Source organism: Panthera pardus, unplaced genomic scaffold (assembly GCF_024362965.1).
Source record: "Panthera pardus isolate Hobbes unplaced genomic scaffold, ASM2436296v1 HiC_scaffold_8, whole genome shotgun sequence".
Classification (NCBI taxonomy): Eukaryota; Metazoa; Chordata; class Mammalia; order Carnivora; family Felidae; genus Panthera; species Panthera pardus.
Window position 1 is genome coordinate 65779334 of NW_026527013.1, and position 26021 is coordinate 65805354.

The following is a 26021-nucleotide window of genomic DNA, read 5'->3' on the forward strand; positions in this document are numbered from 1 at the left end:
AAGGGACATGGGGATGCTGGGGAAGGTGCTGGCAGTTTACTGTCTTGATCGTGCCAATGGTTTCACAGGTGTATACAAGTTTTCGTGTGTGTGTGCCAATATACGTCAGTGAAACTGTTAAAAAAAAAAGACACCAAAACTACAAAATCCCATTGATTTTCTCCCTCTACTTCGACTTGCGGTGTTCATTCCAATACTAAAGACTAAAAATCTCAATCTAACACTGTTCTTTTATATTCACTGAACTTAACTCAGTCTTCGCACATAAACTATGTGCCACGGAGTCCTTAAGGCCCTGCTTCAGCATGCCCCGGCCCTCACCAGGGAACCATGCTGTCCTCATTCCTGTGACAACAGCAATGAGAGGGACAGGAAAGGGGCTGGCACACACACAGAAGGCAATGCTGCCTTCTAGCACCTGCCCCCCTGCTGGTTTCGTCAACATTGTGCCTGCAGGGCCGACCTGGGGCTTTGCCCACATGAGAGAAGATGGGCCGAGAAGCTTGACCAGGAGAGATGCTGGAAACCCAATACCACACGTTATCAGGCAGGAATGTCAATGAGAGAAACAGGCCAAGGCACAAACGCTCTTTACTCCCATCAAGAATGACATTTTCTCTCAGTTTTCTTGAAACGGCAGCTCTACAAGGTTTGTGATTCGTCTCTCCACGTTTGTCCACGTAGAGCCAGGAGACCCGTGTTTTGCGGCAAATCTGACTTAACATTGGCAACTCTACTCAGCCAAGGGGATGCGTCTGTAGTCTGGATACGGCAATCTGCTGTCCATTTTCTCCTCTGAATTTAGAAGTCATGCTATTCAGAAAGTCTTTATATTCCTTCTTTACCACTTCTTACTCACTCAACACCCAGGGGAAGATCTTTTCTCATCAACACTAGTTCCTTACGAGCCAAAGGAGAGATGATGATGCACACTGGTTACTGTATTCGGATTTAGATTGTATGTTTGGCTGTTTCCCCGCCCCCCTCATTTTACTCCCTAAAGACTGGAGGGCAGATTTATCGCCCTGGAAAAAATGCAGTCGTCTAAATCATCTGAATACCTTTCATCTCTTTCTATGCTTTTCTTTGCCAAAGGAGATGGGGAGATACGAACTTCTGACATTTACACAGCTTCATCCTTCGTAATAAAAATGTATTATTTTCTCAAGAAAGAGAAGGGTTATGGAAAGCATCGAAGGGCAAGATAAACACAGAACGTGATGATAAATTTAATCTCGCAGTTTCCAGCGAAGGGAATTTTTGGTAGAAGGGTTACCGGTTCTGTGCTCCTACTGGTGATGAATGAAGCATGGGCACAACAACGTAAACCACAGATACGCCACGGAGAGCTCTGAGACTCATTTCCTTTAAGACCTGGAGCTTCGTCTTCACTGGAGCATTTGAAGTCTGCTCACTGTTGTTTTACCATGGTGAGTGGGAAGACCTAGAACTGTTTTGAGTTTTCCTCCTGATCCACATTCCTTGGGTATGAATGATGAGATAGTTAAAACCCACGCATGTACACTATTCAGGGGGACAGAAGTACACGCTCTGTGAGTGGATGAACTCCTGGACGATGGAGAATTGGTGCTGATTCGGGACACCTTCTGTACTTGTGTGCAGGGCCCTTATCCCCTCTCATCCACTTGGAAGAGGTAATCCTGTCTCTATTATAGAAAAGTGTACCTTGGGGCGCCTGGGTGGCTCAGTCGGTTAAGCGTCTGAGTCTTGATTTCGGCTCAAGTCATGATCTCACCGCCGTGAGATCGAGCCCCATGTCTGGCCCTGCGCTGAGTGTGGAGCCTGCTTGGGATTGTCTTTTCCTCCCTCTCTCTGTGTGCCTCCCCTCAACATAAACAGATAAACATTATACAAAGAAAAGCAAAGCGTATTGTGCTACGGGAAGCATTAGTCCACACATGGACATGTTTTGAATCAGACTACGTGAGATATGAAAAGCAGTGAATACACCATATCATGTCACAAACCCAAATCAGTAGGAAAGCCGAGATGACGGGCAGCCGATAAGCAAACGCCATAGGGATGCGACGCATGAGTGGTCGTGGTGGGTGCTAAAATAAAACACCAGTGTGTGAACCACGTGAAGCTCTCCCCACACCGTTTCATCTGCAGAACTGGAGTATTTCTTTACCACTAAATAATTTTAGAATCTGCATAGATAGGATTGCATGAAATCACAGCACGTTCTACTATCCACCATTGATACTGTCTCTGTGATGAATATGAGAGAATTTACGCCTGTTGTAGCTGAAAAATAACATATAATTTTCCTTTCACCTTAGCGCTTGCTATAGAACTGGTATTCCTGAGGGACTCCTCTGTCAACCGTCAGGAGCGTGGGCCAGCCACCAGGTCTGCTTGATCTGTCTCTCAGGTTAGAGAATGTGCAGGACCTCAGATTTCTTTTACCGTAATTCTTTTTTTTTTAAGTTTATTTTTTTATTTTGAGAGAGAGAGAGATGGTGTGAGCAGGGGAGGGACAGAGAAAGGGAGACAGAGAATCTCAAGCAGTCTCCATCCAGTCAGCACAGAGCCTGGAGCCGGGCTCGAGCTCACGAACTGTGAGATCATGACCTGAGCCGAAATCAACAGTCAGATGCTTAACTGACTGAGCCACCCAGGAGCCTCTACTGACTGTAACTCTTTTTTTTTTTTAAATCTTTTTTTAACATTTATTTATTTTTGAGACAGAGAGAGAGCATGAACAGGGGAGGGTCAGAGAAAGAAGGAGACACAGAATCTGAAACAGGCTCCAGGCTCTGAGCTGTCAGCAAAGAGCCCGACGCGGGGCTCGAACCCACAGACCGCGAGATCATGACCTGAGCCGAAGTCAGATGCCCAACCGACTGAGCCACCCAGGCGCCCCTCTACTGACTGTAACTCTTGATAACACGTGTCACATCATGGACCAAAGAAACAGTTCTCTGGCTGACTTCTATGGAGAATGAATAACCCCCAAGGAGGGATGGGTTCGGAGATGAGCCAGAAAGGAAAACCTCTCTGAGATGTACGTGCTTTGAGGAAAAATGATTCACTGAATTAATCTGATTCCCAGAAGATTCTAACGCTGGTTCGTACAGTGTCAAGACATATGTAGATCTCTAAATTTTGGTCATTGAATTGCCCTGAATCATCCCCAGCTGTGTATCGGGCCATCTTGGTGAAGGAGAGCCCTGAGGTACAACGAAACGTGTGTGACTTTGGCTAATTTCGTGGCCGATTCTATTCGTCATGTGAACTGGTGTGGATCGATTGAGTTTGCTCCCTACGTCCGCACATACACATCTAAGTCCTCCATTCTTCAACAGAGCTTGACATACGTTTTGTTATATTTTCTGTTTTCCTAACCAACAATTCCATGAGCAATATCACTTTCCCGTTTTCTTTATGCCTTAAGATTTTCTGCGGCTCTTTCTCTTTGGCGTAATAGCTGCTTCTTACACAGATGCTTATTGCTGTAATTATATACGATCTTCTACAATCTTAATGTCTGGGTCATAAATCTTGATGCTTTCCCCAACGTTCAGGTAAACATTATCTTTTCTTGTTTAGACTTTCCCCACTTAATGATTTGAGGTCAAGTGACTGCTACTTATCAGACAAAAGTTCTTTATTTAAATGCAAAAAAAAAAACAACACAACACAACAAACAAAACAAAAAAGCACTAACTTGTTCTATGTTTTCTTGTGAGTAGTTTCTGTAACTTTCTGGGTTGTTTTTTTCCACCAACACATGGCACCAGATTGGTTATATATAGCTCTAGCTATATATTTCTGTGAGTGCTAGCTTATATTTCTTTAACTATTAATACCAATATCCGCTGCGATAATTCCTACATTAGTCAGCACTAACATTTTTATTGTGATCAACCAGACAACAGTCATACAAGTAAAAAAAACACTTCTTTTTTCTTACTTTGAGTAATAACAGTTAAAAAATCTTCTGGAGAGACACATGATAAGCCTCCCCGGTTCAAGCGCATCTCTGCGCAATGATCAAAATTCATCAAAGAGAGCACATCTTTCTTCATAAACCCTGAATCTTAATGTGATTACTCCCACCTGCTTGGTGTTAGGACTGCTGAGGTGGCTGGTTCCCGGTAACTGGCTAGGTTTTCTCAACATGGGAGAGACGACTTACACTCCGGAAAGACCAGGCAACACGCCCATGGGGACATGGTTTGTCATAACCTTAAGCATCTTTACTACATGGACAAACCTCCAGACTTGCATTTATCAAATGGAATTATCATCACTTCTTTTCACAGGCATGGGGAACCACAGGTAGTGAAAGCCAAGGGCAGGGGTCACGTGCCGTTCATCGCGTTAGTCCCCAAAGTTGGTTCAATGCCTACCATCAAGCAAGTTCTCCGTGTTTGGTGAATAAGCGGTGGGTGACAACGTGGGGTGAGTGACACTCTCTCTCCTCTGTGTTCTTTCTGTAAACTGTCTACATGGTGGAGAACACAGTAATAGGAAACTCCGAAAAACACTTACAAAACGTTGGGTCCTATGTATCCCTGAATGTGTGTGTGTGTGTGTGTGTGTGTGTGTGTGTGTAAGTAGTTGTGAGTTCCTACAGATTATATTTACAGTTCATATATTTAGGCACTTAGTTTTACCAGGGAGACAGAATATTTCCAGTGTATCTAAGCTGACCACACTGGCCAATTTGTGGACACAATCTAAAGGCAAATGGAGAAGATACCCTGCGACTGAGTATCAAATAAGAGACATTGAATTAAGAATCAGAATCAGAATCAAGCAAGGCTCTGAACAGAAACATACCCACGGGCCAATGGAAGGGTCATGTCAGACAGGCCAATGTCATCAACCTGGAATTTACACATACGAGGCTTTACCTCCTGCGAAGAAATACGAATGTCGGTCACACAAATCTCTGTTGTTTAAGCACGTGTACGTGAATTCTAGAGAAAGTAGAGCGCGGGGGTACAAAGGAGCCCTTTTATGCCGACAGGTGGATGAACAGGAGAAGGAGAGTCAGGACAGGAGAGGCACGAGGAAAGTCAGAGGTATGGCGCTCCAGGAAGGGAACTCCATCAGAAACGCTTGGCATGAGCAGGGAATGACGCACAGCAGTAAACTGTGGGGGGGGGGGGGGGGAGGGAAATAAATGGCAAAATATGAACACAAACTCCGGCAAAATAAATGTCATCGTCATCATTCACCTTCAAGCCCCTGGAGACTTAACGCTGTGTAAACAGCAATGGATGGGCCACATCACGTGATTATGATTTCCTCTATTTCCTCCTCGTCTTTTGTCGATGTCAGTGGTTAAAAAGGTCTACTGATCCCCTGGAAGGACTAGATCATAAGCGCCACTGAACTCACTGTTGTCTTCCAGACTGTCAAATAAAGTGATTTGGATTTGCTGCAAAACTTCTCTTTAAAGACCTTGCAGGCAGAGACACTGGCCTGGAATCCCGCCCACTCCCCCCCCTTCCCCCCAGTAGAGCTCCAGGGGGAAACAGATATTATAGTTTCATCACACCCTGGATGGCAGACCAATCCATCCCAACCTTGATAATGTCCTTCCTGAGCAGGGCTCAGGCATCCATTGAGAAAACACAGATTGATTAAGTGAGTCAGAGAAAGTCTTCACCTGCACATGCATGTTGAGTTCTACTGTTCTGAAGGAGCACACCCCTTCCGAGAAGCTTCTCAGTGGGAGACTGACCCATCTGATAAAGGGCCATTCCCTGCCAGTAACTTAAGGCCCTGAGGGTCTCCGGGATAGGGCTTACAATGAAGAAGGGAAGAGGGGCTGGGTCCGAATTCACACCATCTCGGACAAATCCTGAAATAATAATCTAGAAGACGAGCGTGTCGGCTGGGGAATGCTTCGTCCCTACTCTGTTCCCTCCTGAACCAATCAAGTGATGATATTTAACAACAACCCTGAAAAATCAAGCTGTCCATTTCTCGTTTCACAGAGCTGAAACTTACATGAGTTCAGAAAGAAGTTCTCATAACTTTTGATGTTAAAAAAAAAAAAGCTTTCCGGGGCGGCTGGGTGGCTCAGTCAGTTAAACGACTTCGGCTCAGGTCATGATCTCACAGTCCGTGAGTTCGAGCCCTGCATCAAGCTCTGTGCTGACAGCTCGGAGACTGGAACCTGCTTCAGATTCTGTGTCTCCCTCTCTCTGCCCCTCCCCCACTCATGCTCTGTCTCCATCTCTCAAAAATAAACATTAAAGAAACAAAACAAAAACAAAAAAACAAAACAAAACAAAAGTTCTTCTGCCTAACTTGACTTCATGCTACAAGTGAAAGCTTCAAGAGACACAGACACCCGTGGTGATTCGGTGACCACCACGGGGCTTGGGAAGCGGGTTACGGAAATCAAAGGTAAATTTGCTATCAGCATTCCTAAATCTATGTGACATTCCCTTGCATTGGCAGGTCGGTAAATGCTTAGTAACCAGCTCTCTAGGGAAAAAGGAAAGGGATAGATCAATCGATTGACCAATAGATTGATAGAAAAAGTTTTACTGATCTAAAGAATGGGTAGCACAAAACTTACAAGTGAGACTAAAGGAATACGATACTCTTTGTTGTAAACGCTACATAACTAATTTATTCTCACAGAAGGCTTTCATTTATTTTTGCCAAATTCTTTGGTCTGTAGCCGACCTCTAACCACTTCTGACAAATGCGTAGTTTCGAAATGAATGTAGATTGACAACAGATTGTATTAAGGAGTCAGATGAAAATGAAACCATGAAGACAGGTTGGGACTTAGCCTGTTGGTCAATCACGGGAATGACTCTCCTGAGTCAGATCATGGGTGTTGAAAGATGGGAGAAAAATTTTTTTCCACTTTTTTGGGTGTTCTTCTCAAGGTACCGGCTATGATATGACATGCTTTTGTATTTAATCTGTATTGATAGCACCCTCTAATCCCTCTCTTACCCTAGATGATTAACAAGACAACACATCGAGCCATGATGTGTAACTTTCGCCAACTTCCTCAGTAGGGATACTCCCTCCACTGATGATTTCCATCTTTGGATGCAAGTCACTGAATGTGGCATTGGGAAGGGATGTGCGGTAGCACATTGTTATATGGTATTTTCACTGTCGTAAAATGATTGAATCACATTGATTCAACGTATATAAAGAACCTCAAAACTCCAGGAATAGTAAAATGTGGTAAAGTCATTAGGAAGTGATAACATTTCAGTATTGGTTATATTTGTTTTTAATATCATCTGTCAGCTTACATAATTGACTTTTTAAAAAAATGTTTATTTGTTTGGAGAGAGAGAGAGAGAGGGAGGGAGAGAGCCAGGGAGGGGCAGAGACAGAGTGAGAGAAAATCCCAAGCAGGCTCTGAGCTCTCAGCGCCGGGCCCGACAGGGGGCTCGATCTCATGAACTGTGAGATCATGGCCTGAGCCAAAATCAAGAGCCCGGACGCCTAACCGACTGAGCCACCTAGGCACCCCCATAATTGACTTTTCAATAATAGCTCTGTTTAGCGATCGGTTCGCAAAATTCCTGACATTTCGAACAGTCTGCTCTCGCTAACCGGTGTCAGGCCCAGGGCATACCTGCTGTAATGACCTGTAACTAAGCTCTTCAATTCTCTCTCCAGTCAGGGACACAGTGGCTCGCAAATAAAGCACCAAAAAGTAACTAGCAGAAGAAGTAAGTCCACGGGAGTTTTAAAAATGTGTACCCCTAGCTCTACTGCGTGTCTCTCACTGCTTTGCTTCTAAGTAGCCATCAGTCTTTAGTTCATGTTGGGGGGACTTAATGGTTTGCAAGGAGGCATGTTAACAGGTTAGACATTCAGTTCCATTTTTTTTTTTTCCCCAGTGTGCTTCTGAGCAGGGACAGACTCTGCTCCCACAGTCACTGGTTTCCTTCCATTTGCTCACTATCCGCTTCCTGTTTTCCTGGACACTCGCGCTTTCCCAGGGCTGCGGGGGCCGCCGGGTGGGCCGGCTGCCCTGCCCCGGGAAGGAAAGCGGCAAACACACACCGGACGAGGGCCAGAGCACTTCCCTGGGCTCGCCCTGAAGTCCACACACCTGCCAGGCTTCAAGGGCGCTTGCTTCCACCCCGAACGAGACTCCCAGAATTGTACTTGTGTCACAGGCGTGAAGATTAACGGCTTTGTTTTGAAACAGGCGGAGTGTCTGGGTTCAAATTTTAGAGCAGGGGCTTAGGTGACGTTAAAAAGAGGATTGGTCCCAATTTAAGGGACGTCAGCAAAATTCTCGTCTATCTTTTCCTGCTTTATGCTCTGGGCTCGGGCAAGCTCACGGCTGATCGCTGAGCCAGAGTCTTTAGCGAGCATCTGACCCAGCGTGTGGGGATTCGATTACAGCCAGTGAATCGCGGAGCCGTGCCCGGCGTAGTCCTGGATTCTCAGTTCTTCTGCTGAGTCACACTGCCTAAAATATGAATTATTATTATTTTATATGTTACATATGCATCTTATACATTTTATTGTATTACATTATGTGCATTATATTATACACATATTTTTTAAAAGTCATATTTTATATGTATATTACATTATACATTTTAAATATATTTTTATATATTTATAGATCATATTATATATTATTAATTTTCTATTAAGCACACTCAAATGACTATTTTGTAATCGAAAATGGCTAGCTGATTTCTCTCATCTTATTTCTCTATTCTAGAATCTCCTTACAATTCTTTAGAATGGGATACTTACTAACAGATTGAAAACCAATCACCTAGAGGCCACCATGGTGTCGCCAGTGCTGTCTTGACTTGACAGGTCATTTAGATCAGAGGACAGGGACCCACTTTTCCTGTACGCTTTTAAAATCCTTTCCCAATCACCCCAACAATGAATGGCCAAGGAAAGACTGACTTACTCAAACCTATTATAGGAAGACGTATAGGAAGATGACAGTCGTTGAAAGGTTTAATTTAAAAAATATAAAGCAAATTGCGGATCAGTAATTTGAACTCTCTACACATTGATCGTTAAATCTCCAGGGGCTTCTCACTGGAATATGTAATGGATGGTGTGTTAGCAGCCCAATCATTACCAGCTCTGAAAATCTCGTCAACACACAATCCAGCGAGCCAGTGACACAGCCTCCATCATCGTGACTCACAATGAAGGGGCAACCGAAATCAACTGTCAGCAGAAAGCAAGCTGATTAGAAAGTTAGAGGGAAAAACTCCATATGCACAATCACATTGGCTTAGGCGTGCCCTTGAAGCCGCTATGTACATGCTTAGGTGTCCAAAGGTTAATATGAAAGCTCATTCATTAATAGGCCACAGACCACGGGACACATCCCAGGGGATGTGTCACTATAACCATGTTATATTCCACTGTCACTATATTCCATGTCACTGTCACTATATTCCACTGTCACTATAACCATGCTAAGAAGCTCAGCACAGGACCGGAGACTTATTCACAAGGACCTCTGCGCCATAAGGCTTTGAGAGGTGACACAGCTCAGTCGTTTTTCTCCTACATGGGCAGTAAGTAAATACCGACTCAGACTCCACAGGCCGTCCTGGCCTCAGCTGCCGGGACAGAGCTGCAAGCAGGAACCAGGGGAGAGGAGACTCAGCTCTGCCCCAGGGGATGGCAGGGACAAAGACCTTGAGAGCTGGGCACAGACACCTCCCAGTGGCCCCCAGCTGACTCTGAAAAGGCTGCATTTTATCCTACCAGAAGCTCACTCTACAAGAGATAAAACTATGTTGCTTATAGCAGGAAGTCATTTTATTTATTATTTTTTAGAAGTTTATTTATTTATTTTGGGGAAGAGAGAGAGAGTGGGGGAGTGAACCCAAGTGGGGGAGGTGCAGAGAGGTAGGGAGAGAGAGAATCCCAAGCAGGTTCCACGCCGTCAGCACAGAGCCCGAAGTGGGGCTCGATCCCACGAACCCATGAGATCGTGACCTGAGCTGAACTCAGGAGTAGGACGCTTAACTGACTGAGCCACCCAGGCGCCCCTGCGGGCAATTTTCAATGAGACATGGGATCCCAAAGTGGATTGGCCAGACACACTTCTGATATCCTCTTAGCAGCTAAAAAGATTACGAGGAAACCAAGCTCTTTAGTCTCTGGGTACCAAGTGGGCATGTGCAAATGTTAGGAGTTCCGATTTCCACTAGTTCTCTGGGCTGCAGAAGCAGGAATTGAGAAATGTAGGCGGAGGCCAGGCGTGAAGTGGCCAGTCCGGCCTTCAAAGCGTCCCCTGAGGAGGGCAGTTCCTCGGTCATTTCTGACTTTCAGATGCTCGGCCGTGCCGTCTTTCGCCGTCCACTTCATCTCCGCCATTGGCTCACGGGCCTCTCTCTGCTCCCACTCACAACGTGCCCTCCGCTCTTCAGATGGCAACCACACCAAGGGTCATGGCCTGAGATGTGGATACCGGGGGCCGTTTGTGCAGCGTGCCTCCCCTCTATGTCCAGTTAACAGAGTGTTGACAAGTGACTTCCACATGCCAGAGAAAGTTGACCTTTTTCCCGGCTGTCGGGTTGGGCTTCCATCATCTCGGGTGATTCTGTCCTCACCAGAGACTGGTCAGCTACTCCCCAGCTGTGGTCAATGAGACGTAAGAGAAAGATCCACAGTTGGGGGGCTTCTGGGAAAGGTTCCCCCTGAAACCATTAGAAGACACGGTCTCTCCTCCTCTGAAAATTCTTGTGTCTGGATATGGTGTGTGGAACGGCCAGAGCCCCCTCAGTACCAGCCCGGGCAGGAGGAGGTCGACCCCAAAGATGATTTAGAGAGGATACTGGTCGGCCCTCAGTCCCTGATGACAACTTTAGGCTTCACTGAAGTCTGGGGTTCCAGCTGAAGGAGATGAAAGTTTCCCCACACTGCGGAGGAAGGCTGGAGAGCGGTTTCTCTTCCTTTGGGCGTCTGTTGTCACAGAACACATTACCTCAAGAAGCAGAGTCTTAACACAAGAAGCATTAATTATCTCCAATTTTCTGTGGGCACAGCTGGCTGGTTGCCTCTGACAGAAGGTCTCTCACAAGGCTGCAGCCAAGGTGCCACTGGGCTGTGGTCTCAACCATGGGGGCTCCTGAGGGAGCTTCCAGACTCACTCCACAGGGTGTTGTCTGGACTCAGTTCCCAAGCTCGGTGGGCTGAGGACCTCAGTCGCTCACTGGCTGTTGGCTGGAAGCTCCCTCAGTTGTTTGCAACGTGGGTCTCCTCACAGAGCAGCTCTCAACATGGCGGCTGGCTCCCCTCGGAGTGAGCGAGGCAGAGAGGGTATCCAAGATGGAAACCACAGTTGTTGTTTTTTAACCTAACCTCAGAAGTGACAAGTGACATCCCACTACTTCTGCCATATTCTCTTCTTTGATGTCAGTCACTGAAGTCAGCTGGTGTCCAAGGGGAGAGGATTGTACAACGGGGCGCACGCGGGAGGCGGGGGCCGTTGGGACCCACTTTAGCGGTATCCACCACACCGCTGAAGGCATCCTAACAGGTAAGCCAGAGCAGGAAACAAGAAAGTGGCGAAGTCTGGGTTGCTGACCGCTACTGAGATCCTCACATCTTTCTCAAGTACGACCAGTGTGGATGAGCACTGACTCTACGGAGAGTACCCCACAGACAGAGCAAAGCAGGGACTGGATGCCCTTGAGCCCGGAAAACATCTTAGTTCCATAAAGCTAATCGAACATCGAGTGTCATCGTAGTGTGATACTTAGGATCGACAGCGAGACATATTCTGGTATGTTCTGCGACTGAATCTATGCTGTGTGTCAGGCATCACGTTGAAGAGCGGATACAATAGGAAATGAGACCGGTGCAACCTCCAAGTGGTTAGCAGAGCAGCACCTTCAAGTGTGTGTAATACAACGTGGGGAGGAAACACCCAGATGGGGGAGAAATCTGGACTGGAGGGGTGGCTTCCCGAGGCGGTGGTGGGGTATGTTGAGCACGCCGAGTTCACATCAACCTGACCCCCATGCAGGGTATACCCAGGGGGAGCCGGGGAGCGGGCTGGACACAAGTGGCCTCCGGGAGCCGGAAACACACGTGAACGGATGTTCACTGCTCTTCTGCCCACAAACCATACATTGGCTCCAAAAGAGTGCAGGGGTCACAGTCAAAAGCGGCATTGACCCAGACCACAAGGTCTTCTCCCGGTGGCGTGGCTGCAGGCGAATGCGGTTTTCGTGGCCGTGTGTCACGTGCTGGTGGCACTTAAGCAAGAAGACGGGAAACGAGGCATCCAGCTCGTTGTCAGGTAGGCTGGGGAGGCTGGCGGTGGACGGGAATGTGGCGCCAGCCAAGCATGAGGACGGAGACCGTGCCAAGACCCTACAGAGGTCGGGGTCGGGGCTAGGGAACAGCCGGAACAGAAGGTTCTGGAGACATCAGAATGAAGGGCAGTGCCCTGGAAGACCCATTTCACATCTTCTTGCTCTTTTCCCATGTACAGACCATCATCTACCGGCTCTTTCTTTTTATCCATGAAGGCTGGACGAGCTCACGGTTTTCAACAAAATGCATTTTTGTCTTTCTAACAACCCGAGTGGACTATACTCTGTGTTGCAGAAACAACAATCATCATGCAAAGCCAAAGGATTCCCCGTGGGGGGGTTCTTGGTCTGGTGGCAAAAACAGCATGGGGGTGGACAGAACCAAGACTGAGGGTCAAACATACTCTAATGAGGATTCCTGCTGTACCCATATTGCAGTAAGACCCCGGGCCAGGGATGGAAGTCCTTCTGACTCAGTCTCTCACCCCGTGCTGTGGTGGGGTCTGAGTGAGGTGTCACGTGAGATGCCTCATGGACCGCCCAGCCGTCGTCGGTAGTCAGGGTCCGTCTCCACCAGGAGCGTATCGTTTCTTTCACAAGGAACGTGCATCTGACGCCGAATGCAGGAGGAAGTGGACAAGAGCTTGTGGCCAGTGAAAGGGTCTATACGGAGCTTCCCTCCACAGCTACGGAGAGTCAGAAATCTGGGCGGCTCAGTTGGTTAAGCAACTGACTCTTGATCTCAGCTCAGGGCACGATCTCAGTTTGTGAGTTCGAGCCCCAGCGTCAGGGTGTGTGCTGACGGCACACAGCCTGCTTAGGATTCTCTCTCTCTCTCTTTCTCTGCCCCTCCCCTGTGTGCTCTGTCCCTCTCTCAAAATAAATAAATAAACTTAAACACACACACACACACACACACACACGAATAGCCTGAAATCTAACTGGAAGAGTAGGTAACACGTAGATGCCTGCAAGGCAAACGCACATCCAATATTCACGTGCTAACAGCCTGTAGCTCCCTTGAGACAAGATAGTGCCCCAATTTCAACATCTTGTGAAAAAATAAGACCAAAGACAACCAACGATTTGTTTTCCTTAACTGCTCTGAACTCCTGAACCAAAGAAGGCCAGGTTGCTTTCTGCTGCTTGGGCAGGAGATCTCAGTTTTTTCTTTCTTCTTCTTCTTAATACAGTACTTTCTACAACGCTTTAATGTTTGTTTATTTTTGAGAGAGAGTGCGTACGCACACGTGTGTGTGCAAGGTGGGGGGGCAGAGAGAGAGAGGGAGACCCAGAATCTGAAGCAGGCTCCAGGCTCCGAGCTGTCAGCACAGACCCTGACGCGGGGCTCGAACCCACGAACCGTGAGATCATGACCTGAGCTGAAGTCGGACGCTTAACCGACTGAGCCCCCCAGGCGCCCCAGGAGATCCCAGGTTTTACTGCTATAGAAAATGGGCAAGAAAGTTCTGCTAATTAGGTAAAAGAACAGCTCTGAGTTGGATGCCCCAAGTTCTGGTGCAGGAGCAGCCAGGATGGGAACAGGAAGAGGAGGAGCCTGGCTACTTGCAGGCGCTAACACCCCATAGCACCACCCCCCCCATGCCTCCTGCCCTTCCTCACTCTTTTACTGGCATTTCTGTGGCTGCACGGGAGGCGAAGAGAAAGGCAGGGAGTTAGGAATGGTGACCAGAGGGCAAAGGAGGCTCTGATGACCAGGGTCTGGGGAAATGAACGCATGGAGAGAATAATCCAGAACCCCAGCGGAAACAGAGCCGTGAAGCAAGACGGTGAACCTCATCTCCTGTCTGTTGCCTGCCGACTCCTTTGGAAAGTCTGCTAAGGGCAGGGGCGGGGAAGCATTCCACAGTGGGAGAAATCTTTCGTCCCCAAGCCTGATGCCGGCCTTTGTAAGCAGCCCCCCCCTCCCCCCGCCGATCCTGCCCAGCGGTCTCCCCAGCAGAGCGCCCTTCGAGCACAGGAGGAAGTGAGAGTCCGCTGGTTAGCATCAGTTCCGACGTGGGGAAGCACAGGAAGCCTGACTCTCCCATCCCGGGTCAGTCTCGTGACCGCTCCCTGGTTGCCCACGGGCTGTGTTCGGCTTTGTCATTTTTCCTCAGCTACTCCTCCCTCACCGGGTCCCCCACGTATGAGAATCTGTGTGCGAGGACGGCAGCCACGGTGTAGACCGCCAAAGCCCACGGCCTTGGCACGTGGGGCTCAAGATCTCTTCAGAGACGGCACAGCTCCAGAGTCATCTGTGCCTCAGCTGTTCTCTTTCTGACCGAGAATGTCTCATCCTTTGTTTTTTCGTGCCCTGTAGAAAGTGCTCGCTTCCAGAAGCATGTCCAACGTCAAGAGGATCAAATGTGTCTGAAGGATGGAAAAGCAGTATGTGTAAAGAAAGAGGAAGTGAATCCGGATGATTTTTCCTCCAGGAGTAGGTAAGTAATCCCGCCATCCTCTTCTTTACCCAGAAGCTGGCAGCGAGTTAATCGTCATTTCCAAAGAAGACAGAGAAAGATCAAGTGGTCCCACAGCAGGAGAGTATGAACTACCTAACCGGAAGGCTGCACCCACCCAAGGGCACCGGCCGCTCCCTGGGCGGAAGGCAGGTGACACGGGGCTATTACAAAAAGGGAACGCGCCCCTTTGTAACAAAGTCTCGCTACCGAGCTGGGGCATCCTGAAAGGGGCGAGCACGGGCTTGGTGTGCCGATGACGCCATCGGAACATAGACGGTTGAATCTATAAAAGGACTCCCGCGTCTGGAGGCGCGAGTGCCATACGCAGTACTTGCTGAAGCCCTAAAGAAATCTCTGGAGACAGGGAAGAAAGCCCGATCTCAGCCAGGGTGTGACAAGAGGTAGAAAACAAGGAGACTTTCATTCTGGCTATTGCTAGGCGGAGCTCAAGCTGCTTCCCCTTCTGCTGCCTCAGTTTCCCTTTCCACACTAGTACCGCCTGGCCACTCACCATACGATTCAAAGGACCTGGTTTCGAACGTGGCTCTCCTCGGCGCTCACGGCTGGCCGGAGCGAGCTTCACAGCAAAATCACAGAGCTGGGCTGCGTGGGCTCGTGCTCTCCCCAGACACTGCGAGGTTGGCTGTCATGTGGGGAACGGTGGCTCCTAGCAGACTGTCTCCACCCACCCGGTACGATTCTGGCAGAGGTCGGACCCCAGGGTGAGTGGTTAATGAGTTACGCCATTCTTTCCGGGGCCCTGCATAGCGTTCAGAGTGCATTCACTGTGACGTCGGACACACCACATCGAGCATTTGGAAAGAAAAGCCAGAGAACAAAGCCACAAACACCCCGAGGCAAGAATGGAAAGTCTGGAAACACAGCCCTGACACGGGTGACCAGAGCACAAGAGTAGGGAAAGGAAACGAGAGGCACGTACGTGTGGGTCTCGGGTCGGGGGCCTCGGAACCAGCACTTTCCCCAGGAAAGCCGAGAGGCTCTGCCACGTCTGTGTCAGGAGGAGGGTAGGGCGGGGGTGGGGGGAGCACTAACTGGGGGGGCCCCCGAGCAGTGCCTCTGGGAGGCTTTTGTGGCACCTGCCGTCGTCCGACACCTACATGGAATCAACGGGGGTTACTTCAGAAGGTTAAGCCGAAAGACTCTGCCCTCCAGCGGGGGACACGTGGCATCATTCCCCCAGGCACCAAACACAGCCTCATGGCACCAATCCAGACACACCCAGCACCAAACCCAGCCACACCTGGCATCCAATCCATCCACACTCGGTACCAACGTCAACCTCACCTCGAGCATCAAATCCAACCATACCTGTCATCAAGTCCAGCTACACCCGGTGTCTAAAGTCAACTTCACCAAATGGAACCGCACCTGCCAACAAAATCCAGCCACGCCCGGGACCAAATTCAAACTCGCAAGGCATCAAATCCAATCTCACTCACGCTTCAGAATTTTACACACGGTGTCCTCGCCTTGGGCCAATCTGGTGATACCTTCTTGTTTGCCGTTTCTGGCAAGCACAACTCCTCTCCGATGCTGGGCTTGAAATTATTCTTAAAACCCCCCTCGGCAGCTGCGTTAAGTTAAAAGGAACTCCTTTTATTCAGGTTTGTTTGTATTAGGTTTGCGGAATTATCTTTTAGCTTACTTTTGTTACTTTTACCGATTAATTCTTGCAGATCGAAGAACCACTAATTCAGCTCACGTCTTTAAGCCTGTTTATATCCTCAATCTCTTCCATCGTTTAGGGTAAGAGTCTTCAAACTTTATTTGAAGAGGGTCCCAGGGCGCCTGGGTGGCTCAGTCCCTCAAGCATCCGACTTTGACTCTGGTCATGATCTCGTGGTTCGTGGCTTCAAGTCCCGTGTCGGCTCTGACAGTGAGGAGACTGCTTGGGATTCTCTCTCTCTCTCTGCACCCCCCTCCCCGCTCATGCTTTCTCTCTCTCTCAAAAAATAAGTAAATAAACTTAAAAAAAATGAAGAGGGTTGTGACTTGGGCAAAGTGTTCGGGGTGGCGTCGTGCTCCATCTGACCCTGGAACCCTCAGGGCATCCCTCTCTGCTCTTGACACACTGGGCATCCACCTGCCATTTTATAGGAAAATGATTTTCTTCTGCTACTAAGATTTTTGAAAGTCAACGACTTAACAAAGCCATATAAATCACTTGTGTTGTAAGCCATGCTTCCTAGGATTTGTTTTAGAAACGTTTTCTTCAAGCTTTAATGTCTGAAGATCTTTCTTTTAAATGTTTGTTTGTTTCGAGGGAGAGACAGAGTGAGTGAAGAAGGGGCAGAGAAAGACAGAGAGAGAGAGAATCCCAAGCTGACTCACACGGTCAGCGCAGAGCCTGATGTGGGGTTTGAACTCACGAACCGTGAGATCCTGACCTGAGCCGAAACCAAGAGTCAGACGCTTAATCGACGGAGCCACTCAGGCACCCCCAAGCTTTAATGTTTAGGATCATCTTGTAATGAATACATTCTGTGTTTCATGACCATCATCAGATTATTAATAAAAAGATTAAGAAATATAATTTCTTCATCAAGAGATATATCCAATCTCTTGATTACAGTTCTTCCAACGTGGAAAAATATGGATGTCCCCATAGCTAGACATCACTTTTCCCTTCCAAGTGCAAAGAAGCACGATCTGTCTGGGTGAGAGTTATCTGTTTGGTCCAGGTAAGTAACATTAAATGAGAGGGCGTCCCCCTAGGGCGACACACGTAGGAGGAAGAGGCTTTGTGCCGGAAGCTTTTCTACTGGAAAGCTTATTTTTGTTTGCCAAGAAATTTGGGTCAGACTCAATTCCAGTAAAATAATACTATTTTAGTGTAAGTTCTAATTTTTTCCCCTTTTTATATCTAGATATCAGAATAGAAAGATGCTCGTGTGTGTGTGTGTGTGTGTGTGTGTGTGTGTGTGACTGGACAGGGGCTACTTTAAAGATTTTTATCTGTTAATGTAAAGCCTAGACTTTGGTTCAAAGAGCGGCCTGTGGGCGGCTAGCGTGCTGTGAGTTCATGGGGATTGCTGACGGGGACACAAGTCTCACTGAAAACTGCCACCATGACCTCTACCACCCTCCTGAGCTCCCAAAGCAGCCAAGGTCCCTTTCAGTAGGAAGGGGGCTTCTGGCTTCCTTCTCCACCTTCACAAACCAAAGTTCACGGACGACAGACAGAGACAGAGAGAGACGAGTAGTGCATCACTGTCGTCCATAACTCCTCTTTGTAACATGCTCCTCGCAGGGGAACTGTCCCTACGGTTTTCATTGGGCAAACACCTGCCTCCCTCTCCTGTGACACCCGTGGGCGCTGGCTGCCTGCCCACACCTGGGCCAGGTCCTCCAAGCATCAGGCCTTCAAAGCCGAATTGGGGGGGCCCTCCCTTGGGTTGAAACGGGGTGTCTGGCCTGGAGGCTGGCAGGGCTCAACCACAGCCACACCACCACTTAGAGTGGACGCTTCCTAGGGTTGTGACAAGGGACTGTACATCTGAGCTGTCATCCCTTTACAGCAAGAGTGGGTGAGAGCTCGGGAGGGAGAATGGTGGTCTCGTCATAAAAGAGGGAGACACCCCAGATTTATTTCGAGGAGCTACTGATCATGTACCCTGCGAACAGGATGGTATTTTCCTTTGGTAAAAAGAAAAAACGGACATGAAATATAGGTTACTGGTCCTTAGGATAACCGCATCTCTGGCTGTGAAAGGCTGACATCAGAAGAGAGGTATTGACCAGGGGAAAAAAAAATGCTACAAACAGCCAAGTTGCTTGTATGGAAGTCTGGGACACTGATGATGCAAGCACTTATCCTTGGGGGGCTTCTTTTTGGGGGCCACAGCCATTAGGTCAAGGCCAAAACACGAGGGTGCTGAGTGGAGTGAACGGCGTTGGGCATGGCTGTCAGATGGCCTCTGTCGTGAGCTGATCCTCCCATGATCTCAGGAAACCCCTACTCTTCCTTTTCCTCCATAAATGAAATAACAAACACTGAATGGTTTTAAAATTACATTAACCAGGGGCGCCTGGGTGGCTCAGTGGGTTGAGCGTCCGACTTCGGCTCAGGTCAACGATCTCGCGGTTCGTGGGTTCAAGCCCTGACAGCTTGGAGCCTGGAGCCGGCTTCGGATTCTGTGTCTCCCTCTCTCTCTGCCCCTCCCTGCTCACGCTCTGTCTTTCCTTCCCTCTCAAAAACAAACAGACAGTACAAAAATTTTAAATTAAATGAACTATCCACAGCTCATAGAGCTAGAGACCCTGGTCCCTTTTCTCTTTTCTCTGTACCACTTGTAACATGAGTTGGTGGCATTTAATGATCTAATGGGTCTCTCTGCTCACAGATATTATGGTTCCATCCTGTTTCCTTTGGGTTCTCTTTTCCTCAAAAAGTATCACGGTCTCTGCTACAGATATAAAAGGGGAGATCAATTTCAAACAGGGTGGTCAAGAAATTACTACACTGTTGTCAACTGATCTATGAATCTCCTGGGGACCAGAGGCCTTTCGAAACAGCTTCCACGGATGTCATCCCAAGAACTTTACATCCTTCCATCAGGGAGACACGCATCACACACGCACACACACATGCACACACGTGCACATTCCACTCGCTCTCTCCCGAGCTGCCTCAGCCATCCCCCACCCTCTCCGCCCCCCGCCTTCCACCTGCCTCCACGATGCCCGGAAAACAGACCTTCGGGATGGACTCGCAAGTGTTTATTTCCAGACTTTCTTTCCTTAGCATAAATGTTTCCCCAGTTAACGCCCTCGTGGGCGAGGCGACTGCAGGGGTTAAGGGCAGCGCTAACACTCCACGCAAGACAAGACTCGGACGCATGCGGACACACTCACCCGTGGCGCTCTTCCTGTTCTCCTCCTGGTCCTGAGTGCGAGGGGGCACCAGGGGGCTTGGCGGCGGGGGCTGCGGCGGAGGGGGTGCGGGCGCCCGCCTCTTCTTCTTCTGCAAGTCAATCTGTGACCCCAGAGATACCTGGGAAGCCCAAAGGAAGGCAACAGTGAGCATCAGGGCGTTTCTGTCAGGGGGCAGCGTGCATGGGGCCACGTCACTTGGAGAAGCTGGCCCGTGTGACGCGGGGCTCGAAGGAGGGTTAGCAGATTGCCAGACTCCTTCCTGGGGTCCCTGGGCAGGTGGAGGATGCCCCAGTGTGGGGGGCTCGCCATGCTGCCCAGGAGTGGTCCTCAGGTGGCCCAAGGATGCTCAGACATCCTCAAGACCCGCCCTGCCCCCCGAAGCATGGGGAGCTGGGGCTCTGCCCCATGTTACCGAGGGATTTCAGGCCAGTCAGGGGACTTGGGAACCCCGCCTCAGCATAAATATGAGAAAGGGGAACCCTCAGCCTTTAATTAAATGCAAAAGAGAACTATTCCTTCTGGAAACTTTACCGGGGCCACCCTGACTTGTGCCCTTGCAGGGGGAGAGCAGAAGGGGACGGCCCAGGGCTCCCTCTGCCCCGACTTCCACCTGCTCTGCTGCCCCTGCATGTTCCCGAGCCGCCAGGACTAGTAACCGTCCACGGATTGGCCACCCCTGGACCAGCTGTGACAATGAAGTTTGTCAGTGTGCGGCTCCTGGAGCCAGCCTATGGGACATCCAGCTCCCGTCCGCGCAGAAACCCGGATCCCACCAAACGCTTCTAACATCGCCAAATTCACAGCTTGGGGAGGCGGTCAGTCCCGGGCGGGTCTGATGGTTGAAGGGACGCTCTTCTAGTGTGTGAGACCTTGTCCGCTGACTGCACTTCTTTGTTTGGAAAAGACTACGGAATCTGCTCTCTTCGTCATTACAGAGTTTTCGTGCGTTCACTCTCAGCAATGAAAATTGATTGAGACAACCCTGCGTGTGCAAGTGTGAAGTGTATGCAAACGGATGACCAGGAAGACCCCGTCTCTACCTGTCCCCGCCCGCAGGGGGCTTCTGCTGAGCTGCTTCCAAAGCGTCCCTAGGGTTCAAGCACTTGCCCTGGGAGGGCTGCCTACCAACCCCACCCCGCTGTGGTACCTGCTCTATGCTTGGTGCTTCCTGGCGTATGAACCTGGGTCCCCAGTGCGTGTTCCAGAACTCACGACCACGGAGGGAAATTCATTCCTATTCTGGGTCGGGACTGGTGTTTCCTGGGTGTGTGGGTGTGGGCACGTGTGTGTATAAAAAGTCTCCTTTCAAATTGTTCTCAGTAATACGCAACGTATCGCAACATAAGATTTTTTTATTTTTTAAAGTTTTTAAGTTGTTATTTATTTTGAGAAAGAGAGAGTGAGAGCAGGGCAGGGGCAGAGAGGGAGAGAGAATCCCAAGCAGGCTCCGCGTTGTCAGCACAGAGTCGGACGTGGGGCTCGAACCCACGAACCGTGAGATCATGACTTGAGCCAAAATCAAGAGTCGGATGCCCAAGCGACTGAGCCACCCAGGCGCCCCTCGCAAGGTAAATTTATAGTTAAAAATTACATAAGCAAAGGAAGGGGAAAAAAAATCACTTCATTAAACACTCAGATAAACTACCAACAGTTAGCAGACATTTTTCTGGTCTTCACTTTTTCTTTAAAAAGTCAGAGATTATCCACCCTTCTTCTACAATATACCATAACCACCTCCTGTACCTTTATAATTCTCTAAGGTATTTTCTGTAGAATATGGAGACGAGGAAAAATCGGGTCATGCCACGAAGCTCAGAGTCTAACCAGCTGCCCCTGGTCCATTGACCCCAGCCCAGCAGAACTCCTTCAAACTCTTCTTTCTTTTGACATTTACTGTGTTTTTTATTTTTTATTTTAATTTTTAAAAATGTTTTTTGTTTTGAGAGAGTGAGAGAGAGACAGAGCACGAGTGAGGGAGGGGCAGAGAGAGAGAGAGAGAGAGAAAATCCCAAGCAGGCTCCACACCATCAGCACAGAGTCTGACACGGGGCTCGAGCTCACAAACTGTGAGATCATGACCTGAGCAGAAGTCAGATGCTCAACTGACTGGGCCACCCAGGTGCCCCTACTCTGTTTTTTAAAATCATAAGCTTATTCTGCCATTTCTTGACTTTTTTTGTGCTAGATACTGGCTTTCTGCTTCAGAAGATGAGGAGTCAGCTCTTTGAGACACATGCCCAGACCTACACGTATGTTTAATGGCTCTCCCTCGATCTTTCCAGAAATTACAGCACGGGATTAAATCAACATTCTCTAGCTCTATGTATCTAGTTTTAATAGACTGAATCCCATAAAACAGAAATCTTCTTCAAGACAAGGCTTCTCCAGCTGAGACATTTCATGTGTATGTTGACGACATTTTCTTTCTAGATCATTCTAGATAAGTGATTTGTTTTCTGAGCTTGATAAGTGATTTGTTTTCTAACCTTGTTTCTGGGTTTCCTGGAAATGGCTTTTCCTTTACTCGGCTTTTTTTATCCCTGGTTTCCTGGATCCCATGCCTTTTTAAAAATGGACTTCCTCGCTGTAGTGGGGCATGGCCTCAGTCAGCTTCCGGAGGCAAGATGTGAGTGAGGTAAAAAAAAAAAAATCTAAGGCTGTTCCTATTCTGTTACACTGAACAGCCAGTTATAGATGCCTATGGAGAGGGATCTAGGCTGGAAATAACAGACTCAAAATCTTGAGCTGTTACCCTACTGTCTCCTAGCTTGCAATCCCCAGTTCGCCACGGTGGCTCTGTCTTCTCTCCGTGGTCTTCTCCCTCTGCGAGCTCTAAGAACCCTCTCTCGCCCCTGGAGCCCTGACCTGTACAACAACATGGCCTGGGCTGGAGTCCTTTCCAGCCATGGTCTGGGGCCTCTGTGGGAGCCCTGAACTCTCTAACTCTCCACTTTCCTACCCAGTCATTGACGACAGTGTTGAAAGGCTTGGAGCCTTGGTTCTGGTACCTGGATTTCTTCCTTTGGTGTTGACAACAGTTCGCTAATGAATCGCGATGGTTCAAATGCTGTGGATTTGCCTACATGCGTTATTTGTGAGTTCACTCTTCTCAATGTCCTTAATTTTTAAAAGAAAAGAGGCTTTTAAAAAAATTCCTTTGTTAAAATTCTTCATTCCTTTACTTACACCTTTAGTTAGCCAGCAAGCAGGTGTTGGTCTCTTATCCTGTGACAGGAACTGCAGGCGATTTGAAGACATGTAACTCTCCTGACCCCACGTTGTTCACAGTCTAATGAAGAAGACATAATTCTCTAGCGTTTACATGATCTCCTAGGCTGGAAACACCACCCAAAGCTGTAGTTTGGGGCTTACTTGGGTACACGGTTCCTTCTGGGAATTCATGTTGATGAGCTGGGGCCTGCTAAGCTCCCACTGATGTCTGTATAATAATGACACGTTCCAGAATTTTGCTGAGTGTCGACATCAAGGTGGAGATAATTGGAAGGGAGGGGCAGGGAAGCATTTCTGGCTTACCCAGTCTGGAAAAGCAATTCACCTGTTGCAAGAAAGTTCTGGCTCACTGCTTGTTTCAAGCTTTGGGGAAGCATCGAATTCCTGGAGCTTTGCTGACATGGTCTAGCTTCAACACCACGATCCCTCTTCCCAGAGATAAGGGCAGGCCACTCGACAAACACCTAGTTCCCAGACACAGAGCCACGCCTGATCAATTAATTAAGCTAATGCATTTGAAAAGCATTTGGCAAGCTCTGAGACCACTAATCAAGACAAGCTCTGATGGGCAAACATTTTTTCCTCAGGAGCTTTCAGGAGTTTTAAGGGGTTTAAACAACAGCATTCTAGTAGATGTACCTACAGAATTCAAGGAAATATTATATATATTAGCAGCAAAGATTTGGTAAACATTTACTAGGGTGCCGACTGTATCTCACATGACTGCCTCAAAACAGAGGTCGTTTTCCTTTGTCTGTCTGGTAAAGAAGACACTGAAGTTTATGGAGGAGTAAGTTTTCCATGGCCACACAGCTAATAAGTGGACAGAATTGGCATCTGACCTTGCTCTGGCTCCAAGCATTCCCCGGGAGAAGTAACTCATGCAATTTCGATTGGAAACGTCCATCCATAGGAGTCCATGTACAAGGAAAGCCCATGGAGTTCCCACTGTCCCACGCGGCAAAACATCCACACGGCAGGTGGACTGCAAACCAATTTGTGGCACAGTGTTGCTTCAGAGAACTTTTCTTAGACCTGATGCACATCTTCTGCACATTCTTCAAGGAACACGTGAAATACGGCGCTGCTCGCTCTCTGGAGCTTGTGCGTGTCCTTCTCTCCCACTTAGAACCAGGGTGCAGGGTGGCCACTCTGGGTGGGTTGGTGCATGGCAGCAAGGAAGCTTTCCCCATAGTGGAGCCTGAATCCTGCAGCTCCTGGTCTTTTTCGAAAGCATCCATCCACCTCGGCTTCTTTGGTCTCATGATCTCACCGTGCCGGTTCCTCGTAAGCAAGAACTGGAGGTCAGAAAGCGTTAAGGGGAGGGGAAGTTCTGATTTAAAGACAATGGGTGCGACTCTCACCATGACACACAGAGCCTCTTGCTACCACCCTGCTCTGGCACCTTGCTCAGGGCATGGCACTTGGTAGGAACGCAAGAAACAGTGATGAAATGTGCCTCCCACATTCCTTTCCAGTTTTTATCTATATGAACACAATGTTCACATTATTTTTCAGGGAAGAGGACATATTTCTCCAGGTTTGAAGTGTTTGGCAAAAGGAGAGGATTTGAGGGTCTATGTTACAAAATAAAATTAGTAGCATTCAATACCTTGTAGCCATTTATGTGTTCATTCATTCTTTCCTTCTTCCTTCCTTCCATCCAACCACCCACCCACCCATCCACCCAGCCATCCATCCACCCACCCACCCATGCACTCCATCCATCCATCCACCCACCCATCCATCTATCCATCCATCCACCTATCTATCCATCTACCCATCCATCCATCATCTATCCATCCACCCACCCACCCACCCACCCATCTATCCCTCCATCCACCTATCTATCCATCTACCGATCCATCCATCATCCATCCATCCATCCATCCATCCATCCAGACACATGGGTACTTGATGCAAAGCTCCATGCTAGGCACACACCAGTGAGGGAAGAAACACCAGGTGTATTTCTTCCAGCCACACTGAACTGATGCCTCACTGTGCTTGGCAGTGCTATCCTTAGTCCCTGTTTCCTGCCTTTCCCAGAATGCCCTTCCTTTTCCAATGCTTTGGTCAGTCTTCTGCCCCTGCTGACATCTTCCTCCCTCTTCAGGAAGCCCCTGATATCCCCTGGGGAGGTATTAATGGCCTGTCTTCTATGCTCCAGAAGCACTCGGCTCTGATGCATGAGCAGTGCCCTGCCTGGAGCACTGTCCTTTTTCCATCCTCTGCCTAGTCCAGCTGGCTGTCTGCATGCTGGCTCCCCCGTGACGCCTAAGCTCTGAAAAGGAAAGGGCATGTCTATAAGTCTCTGAATTTCCACAATCCCTAGCCTAGTGCTTTTGCACTTTAGGCATCAATGAATGTGTGTTGAATACTAGAAAGGCAGGAGTAGATATTCTACATAAATGTGTCACACTGTGGAACGAGTTATAAATATTCCTTAACAATGAGAGCCCGCAAGTCCAACATAGCCCTGGCCCCATATCTCATTTCTCTTTTATGCAAAATGAAAATACTCTATTGTTTAGACGTTGATCCAGATGAAAGTCATATGTGCTCACCGAAAACAGTTTGAATAATAGAGGGGCGTATCAAGGGCTAAGTGAAAATCTTGAACGCTGCCCACAGGAAAGAATTTGTATCGTAGCTGACATATGTCTCCTCTGGCTCTTTTGCTGTATCTAGGCACCTGAATCTCTACAAAAATGAGAGCACACTCTCGTAATGACAGCTGCTTTTGTCACCGATGGTGCTGTCCACGGCTGGGCGGAGGTCTCTCTGCCGTCCCAAGGATGGGAAGGGTCCACCCTGCGCGGACCGTGGCCCTCCAGGTTTGGCATTTTGGTTGTTTTCGACCTGTTGCTATCTCAAATCATACTGCGCTGAGCGTCCTCGCCCGTATCTTTTTTCAAACTTTGTCTATTCCCTTATGACATGGTTGATACCGTTCTGTAAACTCACTGGCTCACACGCCGTATGCTTTAGGAAAGGAACTGAAATCAGAATCTGGGAAGATATATCCACCTTCCGTGTTCACAACCGAGCTATTCACGGTAGCCAAGAGGTGGGAACAAACGTCCACGGACAGATGAACAGGTAAATCGAGCATGGAGTATTCGTACGAGGGGATAGGGCTCTG

The 26021-nt window shown here is 48.5% G+C and overlaps 1 protein-coding gene across 10 annotated transcripts in view; it reads right to left on the bottom strand.

The window, feature by feature from the left end:
* COBL (cordon-bleu WH2 repeat protein) overlaps positions 1 to 26021 on the bottom strand; it is a 271166-nt gene that overhangs the window by 46429 nt on the left and 198716 nt on the right. For 7 of the 10 annotated variants that reach the window (XM_053897728.1, XM_053897725.1, XM_053897731.1 and 4 more), the window contains 2 exons: positions 19625 to 19763; positions 15690 to 15863 (listed from right to left, as the gene is read on the bottom strand). In XM_053897728.1, the coding sequence (XP_053753703.1) occupies positions 15690 to 15863; positions 19625 to 19763 (313 nt within the window). The remainder of the gene's footprint in view (positions 1 to 15689; positions 15864 to 19624; positions 19764 to 26021) is intronic. The other 3 variants (XM_053897733.1, XM_053897734.1, XM_053897735.1) reach the window with 1 other exon arrangement.